Here is a 22,653-nt window from a genome sequence, read left to right as displayed (position 1 = left end):
ATAATTAAATGTAAGTGTTATAAATTTAATTTTGATCCAAAAATAATAAAAAAAGTGTGATATGCTTATACCAATGTAACTGAATTCCTACTCATATATATATATATATATATATATATATATATATATTCAAGGCATGGATTATCAATGTTAGACAGAGAAAAGCAATGACAATCAATGATGGTGTGTATAAATTTTATATATTATTAATAAATTATATAATAACATTTCATAAAAATTAATTTTAAAATTTTAAAAAGAAAATATTTTTAATCCTAAAATTATATTTAAAATTATTTTTATGAAATTGTATGATTTATTGATAGGGTATAATACATGTACACTATAAATGCTTATTATTATTATTATTATTATTAATGTAATTCACATGCTCATTGCTCCCTCACCAAAGATAGAATCTATGAGCCAAACCATGATCGGTTCTAAAATATTAGAAACAATAATTTTAAAGCCAAATCTGTCAACAGTTTCTCCTAGAGGATAATTTATATATAATGATAAACCTAAGATCAAACAAACATGAAATATACTTTTATTACATGAGATCAATTTACAGATATAGATTAATAATAAGAATTTGGAATCTAATTCAATTAATTTATATAATTATTTTTTAAAGTTAATATTCATCAAGTTTAAAATTTCTCTACATTCATAATCTCTTTCTTTATCTGTAGCGCAATAATTTTACTAAAAAAAAAATAAAAAATACATAACAACCATTTTTATGTCGTACCTTTATCCGCATTAAATGAATACCCTTCTCCACCTTAATGAATCTTTCATCTTTCTTATCAGCTTAGCCCAAGTTTATTGACTGTATGTAAATATGGCGGTAGTTCTCACTTGTCATCTTGTTTTTCTACTTTGTAGTAAAAAAATGATATTATTAGCAGTCTTAGTTGGATGATTGATTAGTTGAGATTTGGGCTACAGCTACAAATATGCTGATAATTGCAGTATTAAATAGTGAAATCAAAGTGAAACAAAAAAATAAAAATAAAAAAGGAATTTTTTCTACTAAACCAAAAGCTGAAAACTGTACTCCCAAGATCAAAGCAGATCCCTACATTTTTAATTGTAGGTTCCAAGAAGCTCTGCATCAAACCCCAAAAACCCAATGCTGACTTTAGATCTCTGAGGTAAACGATTTTATTGATATCAACTGCACAAAAATGAAAGAAAGTAATGAGGAAATGCTTACAAGACTTGGAATATTGTCAGTACTTGACATGATCTATATCATTAACAAAAGCCAAAACAAAGAATATGGTAGTATTTTTCTTTTTTTATCTATCGTGGCAGTATTACAATAAATGGAAAAAAATAGTGGATATAGGTCAATTAATGGATATATAGCGGTACTGAGAAGCAACCTCTTTTTCACTGACGACAACACCACCTAAACAAGATTAAACTTTTCAATTTTTTGACAAAAAACAAACCCATTATCTTACAAGGAAAGATGATGCAGAAAGCTGACTGGAACTTCATTTCATCCAATGTCAATGCACTTCTTTCAAAAACACTACCACTTCTACGACATTACAAGGGGCTAGAATCATTTTTTTCATAGAAGAAAATTGAAAATTAGTGTCCTTTTTTAGGTAAAAGGAAACTATCTAATAAGGGTACTGTTTCTTCAAAGAGGATGTGAAGCAAATCTCAGAGGAGTGGTCAAGATCATGGATTTGATCTACCACACCAAATTCCCACACAACCCACTCTCTCTATCTAACTCCTTTTTGTCTCACGCTTACTACAATATCTAGTGCTGTAACTTACCCTTTGTTTTTGTTCAAAACAAGTTAATCAAGCCAAAAAGAGAAAGGATAACTGTTCATTGGTTTGATCATTTTCGTGGCAAAATAATTTCCCAACAAAATTTTCTTCATCAAATAATTGCAGAAATTATGGAAATAGATTAGGAAGAATCAAATCAATCTAAGGCTGCTACTTCTCATTGATGCCACTTATACCTGATGTATGGAATATCCCTAAACTGTGAAAAGACAATAATTCTCTACCCACCCTTCTGCCTTATGCAATTAAGAGTAATTCTAGTTTTCTACTGGCACCAAATGATATTTCCCCATTTATGAAAAACCCCAACATACATTGCAGTATTGCACACAAAACTATCAAACACCCTTCAAAAAAGCAAAGCATATACCGTAAGTTAATGAACCAGGAAAAGTTGAAATACGTTACCTAGAATGAAAGATTGCTTTCATGAAAGCGGAAAGGCAGGCATTCAGGCTGCAAACAGAAAAAACAAGGGAAAAAAAAAGAGGTTTTTTTTTTTTTTTTAATTCAACAAGGACCAATACTCCTACCCTCCTCGCTTCCTGACCTTTGCTGTTGCTGCTGCTGATTTTGCTGCGATTGTTGCTGTTGATTTTGCTGTGGTTGCCCTTGTTGTGGCTGAAGCAAAAGCTGTGCTTGAAGTGGATGACCCCCATGAGAATGATGATGAGGATGATCTTCTTGTTGTGTCTGAATCTGATAAGGGTTATCAAAACTTCCTAAAGCCAATGAAGATGACATGGTAGCTGCAGTTGTTATCTGATTAAACCCAGTTCCAGTAACTGAAGCAGCCCCTTCAAATCCACCATTAAACCTTACAATCTCTTGCTGTTGTTGACCCTGATGATGTTGTTCATAACCTCTGAACATTTCTTGTTGTTCCCTTGCTGCTACCACCGCAGCCAGTTGTTGAGCCTCAAAAATCTGTTGTTGTTGTGGTTCCCTTATCACCAACTGCCCCCCATGTGAAGCCGAAGCCGCCGCAGCAGCTGTAGGAATCCCCATCATTGGCATCATGTTATGTTGCATCACTGCTGAGGAAGCGTTCCCAACATGTTGTTGCAAAAAAACAGGCGGTTGTAAAATAGGAAGCATAGCTTGTGGACCAATATAAGTAGCCAGTTCTTTCTTGGCATTGCTAAGATCATGTTGCACTTGTTTAAGCCTGTGTTGTAATATGGAGATCAGGCCAACACAGCCATAGACAGGGTCTCGGAGACGAGCCTCAGCTTCATAGGCTAAAGAGTTGACAGCATCTTCACGTTGGGAAGCGTTGAGTTCGTTTAAAAGTTTGGCTACATTACTGGCACCGAATACTTTGTGAACGTTGGCGAATTTTTGGGGATTGTCTGGTGGGAAATAAGGTGCAAAGACGCATTCTTGGGTGCATTTTCGACGAAGAAACTTGCACGCCGCGCAAGGAGAGTTTGACGATGACATCTCTTCTTTTTGTCTTCTAATTAAACTGAAATGAAATGAACCCAGATCATCAATATTCATGAAATTTGCAAGATCTTAAAAAAAAAAAAAAAAAACAGAAAGAGAAAACAAAAGAACCAAAAAAAAAAAAAAAGAAGAGATCTAGTAAGAGAAAAAAGAGAGAGAAACGGGATTTGATATAAAAGTATTAAAAGTGCATTGGAATGAGAAATCACAAAGAAAAATGCATGTTAGATTCAAGGAAGCTTCTTCATTTCCTTCATCAAAGGGAAAAAGAAAAGGAAAAGCTCTCTTTTATCAAGACGAAGAACAGTTAAGGCAAAAAAAAAAAAAAAGATTTTGATGCCCAAAAAGCTCCCTTTTTTGATGATTGAAAACCTTACCTTTGGCTGAAACTGCCTGAAGAAAATGGTAAAAAGAAAGTTGGCTAACAAATTCCTTTCAAAGATCGATCCCTTCCAAAACTTAAAGATCAAAACCTTAAACGACAAACAAATCATGTTGTCATCTTTGGGAAATCTTCTTCTCTCTAATAAAACTTTTTTTCTTTCCCTTCGTTTTAATTGTCTTTCTCTCACTGTATCATGGAAAATCAAACAGATCAAAAACAGATGGTCAAAGAAAACTTTAACCTAACCCTAAAGACTAGGGAAAACAGAATCATTTTAAAATCCAAATCTGAGGTTTTTATTTTTGGGATGTTAAAAACTAAAAATTGGATATAAATAAATAAGAATAAATTTATTATTGTCTCCTACTTTGAGCGAAAATTAAATGCGTCTGAGTTACGTCTTTGTCCCTGCGTTGTCAGCTCATATTGCCCAAATTGCCCTTTACTTTTTTTTTTTCAGTCAGATTTTTTAAGATTTATTTGTTTTATACGTATCAATTAATTATGAAAGGGAGAAATAATTGGCAAAGGCGATTTTGATTTAATTCTACGAATCAATCTTGATTGATGAATATTAAATTATTACATAAAATTCAACGGCTGGTATTTAATAATGAAAAAATTAAAATTTAACACATGACTTAATATTATGTTAAAGCAGTTATCTTTAAAAGACAAATAAAATTTAAATTTAAATTTAAATTTAAATTTAAATTTTTATAATTTTTTTTATTATCATATTAAAATTTTTATAATTTTATAATTTTTATAATTTATAATTTTAATTTTTATAAATTGTGTATCGGAGGGTGGTTAAACAAGTACGTCCGTGTTAGCATGCGCGTCCACTCGGTGTGAGTATCTGCGGTCCTTTCTCTCCCATTTCACCATCTTCTAATTGACAGTTGTCTCCCTCGGAAGAAAAGAAAGGATATTCTCGTAATTTCACGTTGCTTTTCATTAATACTTTCCTTTGTTTTTTCTATTTCTTCCTTCCTTCTTTTTCAACCTTCCTTTTGCATCAAGAGAAAAAAAACCTCCAATGCACGAGTCACGATAGGAAAAGAAATGACCTTCTATTCCCGGTGAAGGGGCGTACGAAGCACTCAATCTTTTTGCTTTTGCTGTCGCTGAGGTGGGGGAGTGGCTGTGCAAATGTGCAAAATCATCAGAGCACAGTCGTTTTGATTGATTGACCCCCTCCGCCCCTTTTTTTTTTTAATCGTAGTATTTCTTAGGTTTTCACATTCATTATCGAAGTGACTAAACCTCCAGCCTTCCCTCCATCATTTCACTGATGGCTGCTTCCTCAACCTCAACTGTCCAGTCAACTCCCCCTCTCCTCTGCTCTCTGAGACCGTTACACCGGAAAACCTTCAAAGTCACTACGATAATCGTACGCAATAGAACATTGATTTTTTTTTTTTAATTCAAATTTTGTTTTTCTTGCAAATTATGGAGGATTAGTTCAAACGTTACATTCACATATATACATGCTTACGTATTATATATGTTTTGCTGATGGATGGAATATATATATGTTTTTCTTTAATGAAAATGCTAAGTAGTGTTAGATCTTCATTAAAATGATATTCGAATTAGAATATTTTTAATGATAGAAATAGTAAATTAAATAATATTCAAATTAAAAGGTTTCGTAATCTACAATAATTATAAAATTGAATTAATTATCTTCATGTGATTGTTTGTTTTATATCTAATATAGTATTTAATTAGTTGCTTAATAACGACATATTTATGACCTCGAGGCTTAAAAATTTAATAAAACTAGGAAGCGATGCAATGCAAAGTAAGCATGTGATGTGACCGACCGTGGTACTATAGATTTATGTGTGCATACTTTGCTACTTGGCTTTATATGCATATATATATATATATATATTTTTGAAGAAGTTATGGTGTTATGAATTTTCCCCCAATTTTTATTGGAAAATTTTCATTAGTACTACTAGTTAGATACCTAAAGGTTCATATTCTTCAATACATTGCATATGTGTTTCTTTTATAAATGGTATCACAATTTAAAGATAAAGAAAAAGATTATAGATATTAAAATTTTAATTTTTTAAATTTATTGAATGTCATAATTTAAAAATTATTACGTGAACCAATTCAAATAAATCAATTTGGATATGTCTAACTATTATATATATATATATTTAATTAGGATTGTTCCTAAAGCTGTCACTTAAATAATTGGCCTTTATCGAGATGAGGTATGATTTTATTATTTATGAATTCTTTTTTCTTTGAATACAAGATAGCTACATTCTATATCAAGTATTGAATTAATAAATTATTTCTAAGTGGCAGATTCAACAATTGGCATTTAATAATAATTACTTACCAAATTTAGGGGAAAACAAAGTAAAGTTGATAAGCAAAGATCATACTCAAAAGTTTCTACCTTAGCTGTAAAAATAGCTACTCCAACTAAAATGATTGAACATGTAGTGAAAGATTTCTAATTAAAATTTAAAATAGCTCATAAAGATGTTTTCAAGATGAATTATATAAGATTTAACCGATTGTATATGAATTTGATAAAAATTAATATTTAATGTATTGGAAGTTTTAATATAAATTTAATATAATAATTTTTATGGTTTACATGGGATTAATATAAAATAAATACGAAAGAAGGTAAAACCTGGATTGGAACACATGGTAGGCGAGGGAGTAATTGGAAACAGCTACATAGTTTTAATCCCTTTCCTTTAATGGGACGGTAACGAACGTCAGCCAAAAGGGAAAGTATCGTCAAAGCGGAAAAGGTAAAACGTCGAAGAAATTAAGAGTGGAACCCACGAAATGGGACTCAAGGATGGGGGACAAAATGGAAAGAATGAGAAAAAGAAAGAAAGAGAGAGACAGGGAGTGGTTCGATGGATAGTAGTGAGTGAGTGAGCACTGAGCAGCAGTGGTCTGGCGCCTGGATTCAGCTGCTGATGCTGATGCTGGGAGGGATGCTGTTGCATGCAACCACTGACTCCACCCAGAGTGCCATGCAGAGAGGTCCAGTGTGTTGGTGAGCAATTGCGTGCAGAGGGATTCATTCCATTTATTGTAAATACGCTTTATCTTTCTCTCTCTGGTACAGATTTTGATGCGCACTGATTTTTTTTTTTATTGCCTCTACTGTTTTCATAGTATTACTATTACCATTCCATTCCATTCTTTCTTTCAGTCTAATTAATTGGCAGTTGTTTGGCCTTTCATTTTCACCTTTGCTTCTATTTTGGCTACTTTCTCTTTCTCTTTTAAGTCTTGGATTATTGGTAAATGGCAATGCCCTTTCACATCAATATGGGGCAATTTCATTGTTTTTTTGACAAGTGTGAAAATTTTTGTTCATTCTCGCTACTTAAATATATAATTGTAATAGATATTGCCTGAAATGAAAGTCAAACACAATCTGCTTAACACATTGGATTATTTCGTTTCATTCAATTAAAGAAATCTCCACATTGAGCAACGCAAACAAAATTAATTATTCTCAACAATCCCAAAAGCCTGAATTATGCATTCATATATACTTGGTATTCATCAAAAGGGCACCTGATGAGAGTTAGGATAATGACTTGTTTTAGGGCCAGGCAGCAGGGTGAGCTACTAAGCTGTGCCACCCTGTATCTGCATGCAAATCAACCCTTTGGTCTCTATATATCTTTTCTACTACTACTACATTATTTTATTCAGGTTTTAGTTCCCCTACTACCTTTTGCTCACTTCAATTTCCTTTTCTCCTATGTTGACTTCTCAATGGGCTGGTAGGAAGCTCATCACGTGCATGGATTTGACATAGAATGCCCAAACATAACTATTTTAATTAATACTTTGACATAAATATTCTGATTCAACCACTCAATCTGTTTGCTATTGTTAAATGCTTCCCCTCCACTCATCATTATGTCTTTTGAATTCTCTACTGGAATTCACTCTCTTCCTAGACAAACGGTTTAAATCTGTAGTTAACTATAGAGATAAATGGTCTCACACGAAATCCGGGTTGAACTCGTATAATTATATTTTAAAATAAAATAACATTTAATAAATTAAAAATTAAAAATTCAATATTAAATTTTTTTTTTTTATTATTAGATTGTTATGTCTTTTGTATAAAAAATTCTATCATGGAAGCAATTAAGGTGAGATAAATAATAATAAATCAGAAATGATTTCTTTTCAAAAGCATTCATCAAAGTCAGTGGATTCATAAGATTTGTTGAATAGGTATAATTATATATATAACAAAACCCTTGTTAGAAAAAAGGGTGGATTTTTTTTCTTTGTGAACAGATAGAGTTAATGCTAGAAAAGCAGATGTTGGTGTTTTGAACAGGCAACCGCGTGCGTAGAAAAACACTCAAAGAAGACAAAAGGATGTTTTCTAACCACCACGACACGCCAACACCTTTGGTTTTCTGTTCGATTATTGTTAGGTTAAAGATTTGATGGTGGCTTCGAGCATTCTTTCAAATACATGCTTCACTGTCTTAAATTCTTAAGAGGACAAGTGATGATTTCGTGTAAAAATGACACATGTTCTCACCTTTATACTAATTTAATGGCAGTCTCTACTACCAAAAGTTATTTGCTAATTCTCATTCTTCCAACGTTATAATGAAATGATCATTCCATCAACAATTTTATTAGCTGCACGTTAAATATTGATTGATGACACGTGTTTATTACATGACAAATAGGTATAAATTACATCAAATCTGTATATATCGCCTGATGTCACATGTGTCACGTGATGTTAGTGGCATTTAATGTTTAAGTTGATGGAAATATTTTTTTTTATTTAAATTATGCTGCATAATCATTTTATTATAAAAGAATTAATTAATCTATTAAAATAAATATTTAATATTTAATTATCACATGTAATATGTAATGAATAATTTTTTTTTAATAATGTGATTATGTGGCATGATTTGAATGAAAGTAATATATACTAACACGATATAATTATTTCATACATCATTTTTCTTTAAATTCCTAGCTAATTAGTTTATAAGAAATTATCGAACCATATATCTAAGACTTTTTTTTTTTAAATTCTTAATCTACTTTTAAAATTTAATTTTCAATTCTTATTTATTTATTTTACATGAAAATACATTATGCGTCTAAGCCTTCTTGAACTTGTAACATTTAAATGTCAGACCAACATGCTTGTTAGCATTCAGTTGACAACCATACATCAACAGTTAAACGCAGAAATTTCCAAAATTTTTAATCTTAATATGCTTTTATCTAGGATAGGGACACCATTATAGAATTTCTTAAGATTACATGCATGCAGGTAGGCAGTCAAATTCACATATAAATCGAATGAATGTCGCCATTAACTTTGATTAATTATTGTTAATAATCTAACACCTATATATTATGATTGAATTCATTGGAACCTTATGCTTTTTTACCTTTTTTTTTTTTTTTTTTTTTCTATTAGTTTTAACGATCAATTGCCCTGGAGACAAGCTAGATTTGCAAAAAAATTTCTTAATTTTAAGCCACGTATTTTTTCCTTGCTTGCCACCAGGCTGACCATTACTTTTTTCTTGTACCATTGTTTACCGGAAAACTGTTGCACCAAACTCTGTGAAAAGGACAATGATGATATTTATTAACGAAAAAAGTTGAAGAACATGCAAATGAAAATAAAAAAGTTTTTATTCTTTTTGGCTTTTATTAAAGCCTTTTTGACTTTGAATGCCTTACTTAAATGGGGCATGGAAACTGTGAGAAGGAGTGCTTTCTAAAAGGAGAATTATTAAAAATAAATTGTAAATTATATAACTGGATAGAGAGCTTGAAACGTTCATAATTAGCATAATTTTTGATTGAGCTGCAAGGGTTTAAGAATTATGTCAGGTGCATTTTTTTTATAAATTTATTTATATCGGACCTAATAAATTTATGAATAATTGAAATTTATAATTTTTTAATGAATTCAAACTTAAACAACAAAAAATATTAAAAAACTTCGATAAAAAACAATAAAAAATCAAGACTCCAAACAAATCCGATGCATGAATACCTACATATATAATTTATTGGATATATCAAGGAAGGGAAATGGTATTTCTTCTAAGTAGTTAGGAGTTAGCAACTTCAAGAATACTATCATACAACTAAAACCATCAACAATATAATGATCCCAGGCCTCCTGCAAGAATTTTGCAAATTTTGGTTGTTGCTACAACTTTTAAACTAAAACCTCAGTGGTTGCTTGTTGCAGGTTTCACACCTTTGGTTGGCCAACAAACTTCCTGTTTGTATCAAATAACATTGACTTCATACTCTGAGGTTATTTTAGAATTTAGAAACAAAAAAAATTTTCTTGTGTTCTTCTTCTTCTGGCAATTTTGGGACCTTCATTAACTTTAAATAAAATAAAAATGAATGAAATCTAATTATATAGCATCAATGTAGTTTTTAAATTTCATTGATCAGACGTTATCACATATTTTATTAACGTATATTTAAAAAATTAATAAATAATGAGATATGTGTGCTAATATTTCAATTTCGCCTGTGAAATTTAATGTATAGAATAATAGTGAAATATTAAAATCCTCAGATGGTGCCCTCACCATCCTAATTCCCAACAAATTACCCCACATTCATGGGCCAAAAGACCTAATTGATGAATAAATATCTTACTTGCTCCTTTCAAACCTGCATTGGGATTGGGATGAATTAGATCTTTTGATTTGTAGGTTTGGGCACATATTATGCCCACATTCTTATAACTCATTGTCCAACAACTTAAGCCTTAAACATGGCCCAAATCCTTAAACCCCCTAGTCCCTAACCATCCAAAAACCCTCGTTCCGAAACTCCGGTGAAAGATCAATTGTCAGCAACCCGCAAGGCACAATCCAGTAAATTCCATTACCATTTCCGACCAAATGTTCAGGTTGTGGCGCGGACTGAAAACGGTGGTCCAAAGCTCTACCGCCTCGCCAGCAAACTGCTATCATTACCACACCATCCAAGCCATCCGTCGAGAATGCACCGGAGGCCGTATCTCGAGCCGTGATAGGGCCCAAGGTAGAATCCCCGCAGTGGTTTTCTCTCAAGGCTTGCTCGAGAAAAACCCAACCAACCGTTCCCCATCCAGGAAAGAACTTTTGACTACCGAAAGAAAGCAGATTCAAACCATTATCAAGTCCGTTCAACTCCCTTTCTTTTGTTCCACCACGTTCCAGCTTCAGATCCGGGCCGGTTCTGGGTCTTCGGTCTTTCTTGAATCCGGGAGAGTTTTACCCATCAAGGCAAGTTTTTTCTACTTTTTCTTTTGTTTATTAGCTTTTATTGTTACCCAAGTTCAAATTTTGTTTTTGGGTTGTTTTATAGATTCATAGGGATGACGAGAGTGGGAATATATTGAATTTGGTGTTTGTTTGGGCGGATGAAGGTACTGAGTTGAAGGTTGATGTGCCTGTTGTTCTCAAAGGAATAGCGGATTGCCCTGGTCTTAAGAAAGGTATAAAATTTACTGAAATTTCCCCATTTAATCTTTTTTTGGTTTGATTAATGTCATGCAAGATTTAAAGTTTACTATATGATGGGGAATTTGCTTGTTTATTGCTCCATTTAGATGAAAATCTTATATTTGTTAACTATCTGAAATTTTTGTCTGAAGAAAGTAATTAGGTATCTATTTTGGGGTTTTAGAAAGTTGAATAGAAAAATAGTAAGGCCATTGTGTTTTATGAAGTCTTGAGTCTTCCTTTGTGATTTTACTCATACAGTGCAATGCTCACATGGTACCTATTTCACATGATGCTTCTTGTTTCCTTGGGACAAAATAAATTGTTTTCTTACTAGGGATTTCTAGAAAAACTAGAAACATATAAGTGATGCTTTTGTTTCTATTATCATTTTGAAAATCTTTTGATGTTTGCATGTTCCCAAGCATCTTCTTGCATATATGTTATATGATGTTGGAAGTTCTGATGTTTATAAATCACATTTTTTAGTGATCTGTTAGATTAGACACTACAATTTGTCATTCAGTTTTGTGTCATCACATTTTGTAACCATGATGCATTATTGTTTTCTCCAAAAGTCTTTTTCATTCAGGTATCATTAGCTTTACCAATTCTTGGAGCTTTGCTCCTTGTTATCCACTTCCTTTCTTGCTCATACTAGCATCTTAATTGTCTTTCCTGGCTTTTCATATTGTTGGTTCCACTAAATGATGTAACCTTACTAGAGGTCTTGGTGCAAAAATAATGCACAAGGACCCGAACGGCATATGTCCTTTCCTTACCATTTTATCATTGCCTTTCTATAATCTTAACTTCTTTTCTTGTTAGGAACTTGCATGTAAAGAGATGAACAGCAATACTTACTGGTTTCCTCATTTTGATGCCAGCTTTCATGTTGGTTATGGAGAAACTGCTTGCTGACCTTAGAATCATTGCCTTTTTTGTTATTTAAATGTGACATTGCACATATATTTCTAGTATGATTTGCCCCTGCTTTATCTCATTGAAGCCTTTGACAATCAGAGCATACTTTGTCATTGGCAAACGTTATTTGGGGATACTTTAATGCCATAACAGGTGGCTACTTCAACAGGATATGAACTAGTCCATGAACGAGGTGGACGTGAGCAAAGTAGATATAGATGATAGAGTGTCCATGAATGATATTGAGTTTCATCCTTCCTTGAAGCTTCTAAGCAAGAATGAAAGCATGCCTCTATGTAAGATTGTGTCAACATATGTTAAAACTCCAGAGCCCATGAAAGTATAGCTAAAGACGCATAAGTCAAAATCAGTGATGCATAACTCACGAGATAAGAGGGTTTCAAGAACAATTCTGATATTTCTTGATTTGGTGCTTTGAGATTTCACAAGAGAGGAGGCATTTAAGATTTATGAGTGTATTCAAACAGTGCTGGTATTTTGTAGTCGTGAATGGAATCACTGGCATGATGTATCGTTGCCTTTAGCTGTTTCAAAGTGACATTAAGAGGAGGTGGTTCCTATGAAATGGTTAGTCTACTGATTGTAGAATATGCAGAATTCAAGTAGTTTTCTGCCACTGGTTACATAAATTATAGATTCAGACAACGAAAATTTTGTTCACTACATGATGATAACTTCGCTTCTAGGAATTGATTCTCAAAACCAACCAAATAGGTGTTTAATTTTATTTATGATTGATGAGAATAAGATTTTGTACAGCTTCGATTTTCATTCTAGAGTTTCCTCTAGTTAAAGAATATCCACTGGATATAATTTCTTCTCACAACCCATTCCCTCTTTTTTCTTGTGCCTGCGAGTAACCTGAAACGATGAAAATTTTATTCTCGACATATTTGTTTATGATTAGTTGAATTTGATGATAACTTATCTCTAGCGATGGAGGCTCAAAACGACCACTTTCATTCAAGATTTTCCATAGCTTAGCTTCTAGTCCTTTCTTGCATTAGCATTCTAAAGACATTTTCTCTGCCAACGATGTCGGCAGTCCATAGGTGTTTAGACCAAGATTTTATATTGCTTCCATCTTCGTTCTTAAAGACTTTCCTCTGCCAAAAATGTGTCGGCAGCTCAACATGTCTGGCTAGCTAGTTATAGAATAGCCACTGGATATAATAAATTCAAACAACCAATTCTTTCCTTCTTTCTATCTTGCATGCCGGTAAACTCAACCCTTTCAATTTTCGACTGGGGAGGTGGCGACCCGCTGAAGTTAGACCTGGTATTAGATCAAAATTTTAGAGTCAAGTATGACTATTTCTTGCAACATAGCAGTAGCAATGTTTTTGGAAGATGACACCCCCAACGGCCGGCCTCGTACCCAGATTAAAAATGGTCGTCGCTTTTTAGTAGACAAAAGGAGTTTTAATGATGTGATTCAAAACCAGAATCCTAAACCTGAGTCAATAAAATAAAATAAAATAATGGAAACGGTTTTCAAGTCTCCCATTTTGGCTGAAACTGTTTCCCAGTTGTCCTTTCTTTTTTTATTTTTTTTCACCTCGCAATACGAGGGCTGCGTAATGCATATGCATCATAGAGTCAAACTTGTAAGGAAGCTTTACAAAGGGTGAAGCGTTCCAAAGCCCCAAAGAGAAGCCCTGAGGCCCGTTCTTTTTCTTTTCTTTTCATGTAATTCCGTTGAATATTGGACCGTTAACCTGCGTAACGGCGCTCTGCCAAATAGGAGTGTAAATGATATATTAATATTCGTAAGTTACTCAGGTTCGATTCGAAAAAAATTCGAATTCGATTCGATTATTGTCGAGTCGAGCTCGAGCTCGAGTAGCTCGACTTATCGATCGAGCCGAATTCGAATATTCTTATATCTGACTCGAGTAGCTCGCGAGTCTAATCGAATTTTTATATTTAAATATATTTTTATTATTTTAATTAATAAAATATTTCGAGTCCGAATTCGAATTCGAGCATGAATAATCGAATTCTTGTCGAATATACGAATCGAGCTTATTTTTACATATTAATCGAGCTTAATCGAGCGAACTCGAGTAGCTCGAATTCGATCACGAATCGAACTCGAACTTGAAAAATAAAACTCGATCGAGCTCGAACCGAGTATCGAGCCTCGAATTGTGAGTCGAGCTCGAACTTGAATTTCTCACTACTCGACTCGACTCGACTCGTTTACACCCCTACTGCCAAGTGGAGAGTGTGAATGGGTCTCGAAGCTGCTCACTGTTCTGTTGTTTTCTTCGACTGTCATTTTCTTCTTCTTTTTTTTTTTTTTTTTTTTTTTCAGTTAGGGAAAAGAAAATTTTAGATTGGATATATGTATTTTTATATAGAATGATGAAAATGGATGGAAAGTAAAAGAGAATGACCAAGTTCGGTTCATCCACTTCTTCCCTTTTTTTTTGTATAGTTATATAATAAAATAAAATAAAGATAGTGTTAATGGGTGCTTTTAAGTATTTTTTTAGGTTAATTAAATTAATATTTATAATAATATTATTTATTAAATAAATAAATTAATTATAATTTGAACGCGTAAACCATTAAACCTCCATTACTAATTGTTTTGCTTCCTACCTCTCAAAACAGATCGTTACCATAAATTGGTTAATTCAGTTTTACGTAAATTAAGTATCATTATTGACACGTCAGCTTTCGTACTATAAAACTCTATGGACAAAACCAAATCCTTTAACGAATCCGATAACCACTTCTTCTTATAAAAGAAAGAAAAAAAAAAAGAGTAGAAAAAAAGCCAGAGCCTGTAACGTCTTTAAGAACAAAAAGGTTTCTGTTGTAAACCGCGTTTTTTCAGACAAAACATAAAAAAATATTTTTTTTCTCCACATCCAAAATTCCAAACCAAAGCTCCTTTCCCGCCAATCCTTTGGAGCATCATCGTCCCTTGTTATCCCACATTTTCTTCCTTTTAATACCTAAATTTCGGATTTTTCTCTCCTTTTTTTTTCTTCAAATTTGATTTCTTCTTTTTAGAATGATTTCTAGCCATGCGTTGGTTTCAGAATATTTCGTTTTCTTCTTCTTCTTCTTCTTCCACCACCGCCGCCACGTCGGGAACTTCTAGGGGGAAACATTTTCAAGGTGATAATCATAATTATAATCAGCGTAATCACAATCAACGTCCCAATTCTCGTCACTTGGGGTTTCGCATTGCGGGACCTAGGCTGGCTAGGCAAAGGGAGCTGAGGCATCTCACCGACCAGGAAGTTCCGTTTTCGTCGTCGGCTCCTGCTCTGACGACAACATCGTCGGCGTTGGCGGTGCCATTGCCGCTTCCGCTTCCGCTTCCGGTTCCAGAAGGAGACGGGGAGCAACGGTTGCCATCGCCGAATGAGGTTGGACATGGTAAAGGTTTAGAGGAAAGAGATAGAGAAAAAGTAGATGGAACTCCTTCCAATTCGAGGTAATCTTTCTATTTCTTCTCAATTATTAGTTTCAATTAATATTTACTTAGAAAGTTCTTGCTCCTCCCTTAATTGATGCAGTTATTTTTTAATTTAATATACAATGAAGAAAAAGATGTTTCCTTATTACTCTTTAATTTCGAAATTATTAGCATGTCTTTAGTTTCTTTCTGTGAATCACTTAATATTTCATTTTATTTCTTTAATTTTATTTGGAAATTTTGCTGATTTTAGGAAATTTTAGAAACAAATTATGAGCTAAAGGATGACATATTCATAATTGCAATACTATTTGATTGATAATCTAAATGCCCAATCTGAAATTTTTAAGTTTATTCATGTAAGGGTTTGTTCTTAACATCTTGACCGCGCTGCTTCAAAAAAATGTGCCTTCTGTTTTGTATGGCAGTTTTAGGTTTTATATTTATAGTGATTGTAGATATTTCTGATAACTTGTTTTACTGGCTTTCCAAAGACTGAGAAGTTTTTAATTTCTCCTATTACAGTGTGTTTGCTTCTCGTGGCTCAAGGAAGACAGTGGAGCATGTGGACACAAGATCATCCTCTAGGGTGGTACATCAAGAAGTGAATAAAGGGGATAGTTCTTTGGATGAGTTTAGGGTGCATTTTCCTATTAGCAGTGCTCCTACGAGTCCATTCAGCAGTCCTGCAATTACCCCACACAGAAAGAGTACCGGTGACATGTTTCCACATTGCATGGTTCCTACAGGTAATCTAGTCTGGTCCGCACCAGAGATGCCAACATTAGACGTTCCAGGGCTTCGTCCGCCAGCATTCTATGATTTCAATGCATTTAGCACCGATAATACCCCACTTCACAGTCCACCAAATAGAAGTCCTCGTCGAAATAATAGAAGCCAAAGTGGATCTGCTTCACCAATACATTCATCGCGACCTGAAAGTAATGGCCCTATCTGTGTCCATCCATTACCTCTTCCTCCTGGAATGGCTTCACCATCAGCTTCTATTGCCCAAGTTTCAACTAAAGCAGAAGCATTGCCAATGAATTGTCAATGGCAAAAGGGCAAGCTTATTGGGCGTGGTACATTTGGAAGTGTTTATGTTGCCAGTAACAGGTATATGAATTCTATGTATCTTTGCTATGTATCTTTGCTGCCCCTTGCTGTTGCTATCTAAACACTAAAAGGGCTTCTTGTTTCTGACAGAGAAACTGGAGCTTTATGCGCAATGAAGGAAGTTGAGATATTTCCTGATGACCCAAAATCCGCAGAGTGTATAAAGCAACTAGAGCAGGTTTTGCTGCAGAAAATATTACATTTCTTCACTCTAGGAAGAGAAGAGTGAAAATTTAGTGATTACCTAATGCTGTTTGTTTCTTTTACAGACCTTCTAACTACTTCCTTTAATTGCAGGAGATCAAGGTTCTTAGCCAGCTTAAGCATCCAAATATAGTTCAGTATTATGGTAGTGAAATAGTAAGTAACACGCCAATTGCAAGTTAGGATTTCTCCCCGGCTTCTTGCTCCTCTTATTATCTTAAGAACTTCCATTAAGGAATACAAATCATGCATATGCAGGTTGAAGACAAGTTCTATATATATCTGGAGTATGTTCATCCCGGTTCAATTAATAAATATGTCCGTGATCACTGTGGTGCCATAACAGAATCTGTTGTTCGCAATTTTACTCGCCATATTCTTTCTGGGTTGGCTTACCTGCACAGCACAAAGACAATCCACAGGTACAAAGCACAGCCCTGATTTGTGGGTTAAATAAGGCTTGGAATGCACCCTAAAATATCCAATTAGAGTATAGAAGTGAATGACGTCTACTTTTAGTTCTAATTCAAATTTTAAGTACAGAAACACTAGTAGTTTGGGGAGAGGAAAGAACCTATTTTAGTATTCTTGCATGAACTAGTGGTGGCTTACTGTGCTGTTTACCTGTTCTATTTAGGGATATTAAAGGGGCTAATTTACTTGTTGATGCATCTGGAGTTGTCAAGCTCGCTGACTTTGGGATGTCCAAACATGTAAGTTTCATATCTTCCTTCTCTTTGGAGATGTGTTAGTCACAGATAAGGCATGTAAATTTGTAGCCATAGGATCTTTTATGAGTTGATGTCCATCCACCCTTCCCACAACAATAAATAATTTAAAGGAAAAGAAATTTGTTGCAATTCATCCTCACAACTGCAGTCCTTTCTGGGACATTTTAGTGAAGCATGAAAGAAGTGATGAATATAAATAGACATAAGCACACATGAAGTAAGAAGAGAAATTAAATATTTTTTGTTGAAATTATTGCTGTGCTTGCACAAAGTTGCAGCACCTGGTATGTGCTGGCAGAACTGAAACTGTGTAGTCTTCAAACGAGGAATCCTTTAACTCTTCATTTGCTTTTCTTTACAAGTATGGTATTATGTTCCTCTGGTCTAGGAGACATCAAATGCTGTATTAGTGAAGGTACTTGTTTACAAAGTTCTAAAGTCTTGATCAGGATCTTGGTTTGATATTGAAGCCAAAATAACAAGAATCAGAAGAAGGATGAGATATCATGTACTACGAAGAGTTAACTATTGCATTGATGAGCTGTGTGAAAATTAGAGTTGATTACCTTGGTGTAGCTGATGTTGTCATCATTATCATAATTTGCCTTTCATCACTTATTGTTCCTCCAAGTCATCTTACTTCAAGGTCCTTTGCTAGTTGTTATTTTTCTGATTCAGGTTGAATAATTTTTGGATCCATTTTGTTGCACAGCTTAGTGGACAAAGCGCTGATCTATCTTTGAAGGGAAGCCCATACTGGATGGCTCCAGAGGTACCATCTCGCAATTATATCAATACATAATATATGTATTTTTATATACTGACATCATTCATTTCCCTGCAGCTCATGCTAGCAGTGATGCAGAAAGAAAACAGTTCTGATCTTGCACTGGCCGTTGATATTTGGAGTTTGGGTTGCACAATCATCGAAATGTTCACTGGTAAAGCACCATGGAGTGAGTATGAAGGGGTAAACAGCTGATGTATCTTAATTCACTTTATTAATCAGCTAAGCATTGGAGAAAATTTTAAGCATGCCAACTTTCCATGGTTGCATGAGAAAGCACCAGACTATGAAAAAAAAATAAAAAATAAAAAGTTGGGTTCTATGTTTCTCATAAAGCTAATAATTATATATATTGTATGCCAATTAGATTGTGCTGAATGGCCTTACTTATCTACCAATCATTCAGAGTTAAGAGTGCCTTAATTGTGTGCATGACAAGGTCAAGTTTAATTGCTTGGTCTGGTTTGTTTTTAAACATGAGCCATTGCCAATTTCTCCACATTCTCTTTGTTAATGCAGGCTGCTGCTATGTTTAAAGTGATGAGGGATACCCCTCCCATACCTGAAACATTATCACCCGAGGGGAAGGATTTCCTGCATTGTTGTTTCCAAAGAAATCCTGCAGAGAGACCATCTGCAAGCATGTTACTAGAGCATCGATTTGTCAAAAGCTCACCACAGTCGGGTGCGTCATCAAGCACCTCATCAAGCACTTCATCCTTTAATGGGATAAAATCCATGGTAAAGAAGAATACTTGCTCTTTCGTTGCCACTGACATCTAATAGTTTATTTAATAATTAGTTTAATATATGTAGGATATGCCCTTTAGTCCAAGAGAGCGATCTGAATTTAAACTGGATCAACTGCCAGTGCAGCAAAGCTTGCGAAGTACAAAAACTGTGACCTCTGACAGGTAAGAGTAACGTTTTGCATTGCCTTCGAACTTATACTTTTTACAATTTGCATATCCTGACTGATGAATTCAATCAAGTTGGCAAACTCTTTTTTTTTCTTGACTGTCCACTCCAGCTTCATGCATTATTCTTTTTCTCCAGTAAGACAGCACAACGATCTCATTACAAGAGTTCCGACTTAACAGTGGCCCCTCGTTATTCTCCTCGTTCAACGCTTGAGGCTCTTCCTAGTTTTTCGCCTCCACGCTCAGGTCCAAATACTCATCATCCCAGTCCTTCTGGTACCATTAATAGATCTATCAACCAGGAGTCTAAGAAGAACCATATTTTAAAATAACATTGAAGAGAGGAAGAAACAATGTACAGCATTTTCAAGGTTTATCTGACAGGGCAGCTTCAAGCATTGCATTGGAGACCTTAAAAGATGCCGTCTGACTTGTGGCCGTGGAGAGCTGAAGTAAAAGCTCCCTACTTGATCTCTATCATCCATGCCCTCATTGAAGCTCCTTAAGCCTTATCATACTGGAAGCATATCCGGAAGGACATACATAAGCAGGTTTTTGTATACTATGGAATATTTTTTAGAGCTTCCGAAATTTAGAAAGCTCTTTTTTTTTTTTTTTTTTTTTTTTTTCATGTAAATCTTACCAAAGGTTACATGAAACCCGATATTTCACGAGTGGAATCAATTAGTTTGATTTTAGAAGGTTTAAGTTAGCCATATATCATTGTTTTTAGTTCCCACATCTTGGGCTTAGCTTTTTTGCAATACTTTTAAGTGATCCACGACAGCCATCAGGCCCCTAATTGCCCTTTTGAAGGAGAGAGCTAGAAAAGAAGGCAATCGCCATGATACCACCAAGCCATAGTTAAAACAGACAAGTCTGAACCAAATTCCAGTAGGCCTTATCGAAATTGACCGACACCAGATCGGCAGCATGTTGAGTTTTCATTTAACTGAGACCCCCGGCCTTGTCAAATTAGTAATCAGATATTATTACTAATTTTTTTATTTCCAAAGGAACACATTTTAGAGTTATCCTCATTTTTGGTATATCAATCAATTATAAGTGGCTTTTATTTGTTAAAGTTTAATATTCTCGTGAAAAGGTTTTTGACTTGAAAGTTCAATTATATGGTTAATTAACATTGCATAAAAATTAGACTTAGCATATCTACACACGTGAAATTATTGGGATATAATCAAATTCATTTATATTTTTATTAATATTTTAATTATTTTTTACTTTATAAAATAAAAATATTATTTTTGAATGTATAAATAAATCAATATGATGTAATTTGATTCCATTGATTCAATTACAAATATTATTCTTTTGGATTTTTTAAAACTCAAAATATTATACAATTAATCCTAATCAAACGGTTATCAATCCTACGTTCACGGTTCACCTCTAATAAAATCCAATGGCTAAATTCACCTGGGAATAAGTAGCAAAGTTGATAGGTTAATTTAACAGGAAGGCATAGTGTTTACTAATTTCTTTGTGTTATTTATGTCAGGTTGGTTTTCCAGCGTTGGATAGATTCAAGGGTTGAGATCTATGATTGAAGTCACCGTCACAGGTAGAGGACTTTCCCAGTCATCATTTAGTCAACTTAAAGCCTTTAAATGCATTTAATCAGAAATCAGTAAGAACAAAAGAAAATAAATCAATGGCATCACTTTCAAGCTTCTTTTTCAACTAAGCTACAGCAATCACGTGAACAAGTACAAGCACATTATCCCTCTCTCTTTAACTCTCAAAAACACATTACCAGACAAAACCATCTTCTCAAAAGAGTTTTAGCAGACAAGAAAAAAAACAAAAAAACAATGGAACCACTTGCAACACAATCCATTGAGACATCCACCAAGGATTTCCAAGTTTAAAGAGATGAACAAGACGAAGTTCTTGATGAATGTTTTGTGCCCTTTTTCTCTTTTTTTCCCGACGGCTTCGTTATATTCAGTTTTGTTTTATAGATAGTCTTTTATTTAATTCTTTATTTTTTTGGTGTTGATGTTATTTGGGGTGCTGTTGTTCTTGCTGCTTGGCCTGCACGGTGGGCTGCTTTGTGTACTTATGCTGTTCCTAACTTTGTTAGAATAATTTATAGAGTTTGGCATGGAAAAAACCAGTTCCAGCCTTCTCTTTTGTTTCATACTGCTTTTAGATTTTTCTTTCTTTCTTTTGTGTGTAAAGAAATTTTCAAAAGAGTATTATATTAGGAATTAATAACTAGAACTTTGTTTCTTTCACTACTTTGTAAGTAAAATTACAGTGGCTTTTTGGAGTGCTTTTGGCACAATCTGATATTGCAAGCTCCAAATTGGTACGTGTAAAGCCACTAGATTTGGTGGCCATGAAACTGGAATGCTGAAGATGACTCTCGAGAACTAAACTATTCGATAGCACCAATGAGTTGGCTAGCTGACATTAGCCATTTTTCAGATTGAAAGGTATTTTTTAGAACTAAATGGAGCCCAGTTCATCTTGATTCCTGACTGCCTGTTCCCTCAACTAGGGGTTTATAGATTGAAGCCAATTGCCAAATTACTCAAACCTGGAAATCAACAGGTGTAAAATCTGACTGGAAACTTTGTTCTTTGTGGGGTTAGAGACCTTGATCATCTTTTATTCTTGTCCCGCATACAAGGCCAAGATTTCTCTCAGCAGGATGGTGTTTACATTTTACAGCCATCCACAAGGAAAATTAAAAAGGTTAATTATTGCAGCCAATGCATACCGAAATGAAGCTAGATTGTCGTGAATCAATGTATAGGCTAGTGGTACAAGTAGCCACAATTTTTTCTGTTCAGAATCCATGTTGGAATCTGCTTTATTCCAAGCTATAAAAAGAGAAAAAAAAAAAAAAAAACAATATCGGCGTTAATGGGTTAATGTCAATGAGTATTGACATTATTTGAGACCAAAGTTCACTGCACCTTGGGATAAATTAAGGTTTTTTTTTTTTTTTCTCAAAAAGAACACATCAAACATGACGTATCAGATCTGAGTGGAGAAACTAGTGCTGCGAAACTAGTGCTGATGGATTGGCCCTACAATTCACCGTCGAATTTTAAAAATTGGTGAATCTTTTTGCTTATACGATACAGGAATCCTAACAGACTTAAACAGTTTCTTCAGCCATGCTATCTACTCATGGTTCATGCTCATCGAATCTATAGACGTCATTGTCCCTATTTCAGAGAGTTGTAACTTTTTCCTCCCTTCTTTTTCCGTCGGAAAAGAGTAGTAACATCTTCATAGTTACTTGGAAAACTTTCGTAACAACATTAAGTCTGGAAGCCATTATCGTGTCTGCTC

At 34.1% G+C, this 22,653-nt stretch overlaps 3 protein-coding genes across 8 annotated transcripts; 2 read left to right on the top strand and 1 right to left on the bottom strand.

Moving 5' to 3' along the window:
- Positions 1-1,159: 1,159 nt before the first annotated feature.
- On the bottom strand, positions 1,160-3,974 carry ASL1 (ASYMMETRIC LEAVES 2-like 1). 2 transcript variants are annotated; one of them, XR_016345668.1, is made up of 3 exons: positions 3,651-3,974; positions 2,233-3,292; positions 1,160-1,186 (listed from the first exon to the last, which is right to left on the bottom strand). XR_016345668.1 is itself a non-coding variant. In XM_089766587.1 (2 exons), the coding sequence occupies exon 2, from the start codon at positions 3,265-3,267 to the stop codon at positions 2,335-2,337; it is 933 nt and encodes a 310-aa protein (XP_089622713.1). In that variant the 5' UTR covers positions 3,268-3,292; positions 3,651-3,974; the 3' UTR covers positions 1,160-2,334. The 2 variants fall into 2 exon arrangements, 1 of the variants encoding a protein (XP_089622713.1); XM_089766587.1 differs by having other exon boundaries at positions 1,160-3,292.
- A 6,461-nt stretch (positions 3,975-10,435) lies between these two features.
- Positions 10,436-12,792, top strand: LOC111292941 (uncharacterized). Of its 4 annotated transcripts, none has more exons than XM_022885592.2 (3): positions 10,436-10,968; positions 11,051-11,180; positions 12,211-12,792. In XM_022885592.2, the coding sequence occupies exons 1-3, from the start codon at positions 10,603-10,605 to the stop codon at positions 12,285-12,287; spliced, it is 573 nt and encodes a 190-aa protein (XP_022741327.1). In that variant the 5' UTR covers positions 10,436-10,602; the 3' UTR covers positions 12,288-12,792. The 4 variants fall into 4 exon arrangements, with proteins under 4 accessions (XP_022741327.1, XP_022741330.1, XP_022741329.1 ...); XM_022885595.2 differs by having other exon boundaries at positions 10,437-10,968; positions 12,016-12,792; XM_022885594.2 differs by having other exon boundaries at positions 10,438-10,968; positions 12,265-12,792.
- A 135-nt stretch (positions 12,793-12,927) lies between these two features.
- Positions 12,928-20,076, top strand: LOC111292809 (mitogen-activated protein kinase kinase kinase 5-like). 2 transcript variants are annotated; one of them, XM_022885395.2, is made up of 11 exons: positions 12,928-15,586; positions 16,094-16,684; positions 16,775-16,862; positions 16,982-17,044; positions 17,147-17,310; positions 17,526-17,601; positions 18,332-18,391; positions 18,464-18,589; positions 18,926-19,147; positions 19,223-19,320; positions 19,463-20,076. In XM_022885395.2, the coding sequence occupies exons 1-11, from the start codon at positions 15,171-15,173 to the stop codon at positions 19,656-19,658; spliced, it is 2,100 nt and encodes a 699-aa protein (XP_022741130.1). In that variant the 5' UTR covers positions 12,928-15,170; the 3' UTR covers positions 19,659-20,076. The 2 variants fall into 2 exon arrangements, with proteins under 2 accessions (XP_022741130.1, XP_022741131.1); XM_022885396.2 differs by having other exon boundaries at positions 19,437-20,076.
- The last annotated feature ends 2,577 nt before the right edge of the window (positions 20,077-22,653 follow it).

The sequence above is a fragment of the Durio zibethinus genome, chromosome 10 (genome assembly GCF_047325235.1).
Source record: "Durio zibethinus cultivar Kanyao isolate XHJ-2024 chromosome 10, ASM4732523v1, whole genome shotgun sequence".
Classification (NCBI taxonomy): Eukaryota; Viridiplantae; Streptophyta; class Magnoliopsida; order Malvales; family Malvaceae; genus Durio; species Durio zibethinus.
Note: the sequence above shows the minus strand (reverse complement) of the source record. Positions and strands in the feature narration are given on the sequence as shown.

Excerpts from the sequence above, each read along its gene's own strand:
- ASL1 (XM_089766587.1), bottom strand. The coding sequence starts at position 3,267 with ATGTCATCGTCAAACTCTCCTTGCGCGGCGTGCAAGTTTCTTCGTCGA.
- LOC111292941 (XM_022885592.2), top strand. The coding sequence starts at position 10,603 with ATGTTCAGGTTGTGGCGCGGACTGAAAACGGTGGTCCAAAGCTCTACC. Across the intron at positions 10,969-11,050 it reads GGAGAGTTTTACCCATCAAG|ATTCATAGGGATGACGAGAG; the intron begins GCAAGTTTTTTC and ends GTTGTTTTATAG. Across the intron at positions 11,181-12,210 it reads TTGCCCTGGTCTTAAGAAAG|AGCATACTTTGTCATTGGCA; the intron begins GTATAAAATTTA and ends TTTGACAATCAG.
- LOC111292809 (XM_022885395.2), top strand. The coding sequence starts at position 15,171 with ATGCGTTGGTTTCAGAATATTTCGTTTTCTTCTTCTTCTTCTTCTTCC. Across the intron at positions 18,590-18,925 it reads CATGGAGTGAGTATGAAGGG|GCTGCTGCTATGTTTAAAGT; the intron begins GTAAACAGCTGA and ends TTGTTAATGCAG. Across the intron at positions 19,321-19,462 it reads AAAACTGTGACCTCTGACAG|TAAGACAGCACAACGATCTC; the intron begins GTAAGAGTAACG and ends CTTTTTCTCCAG.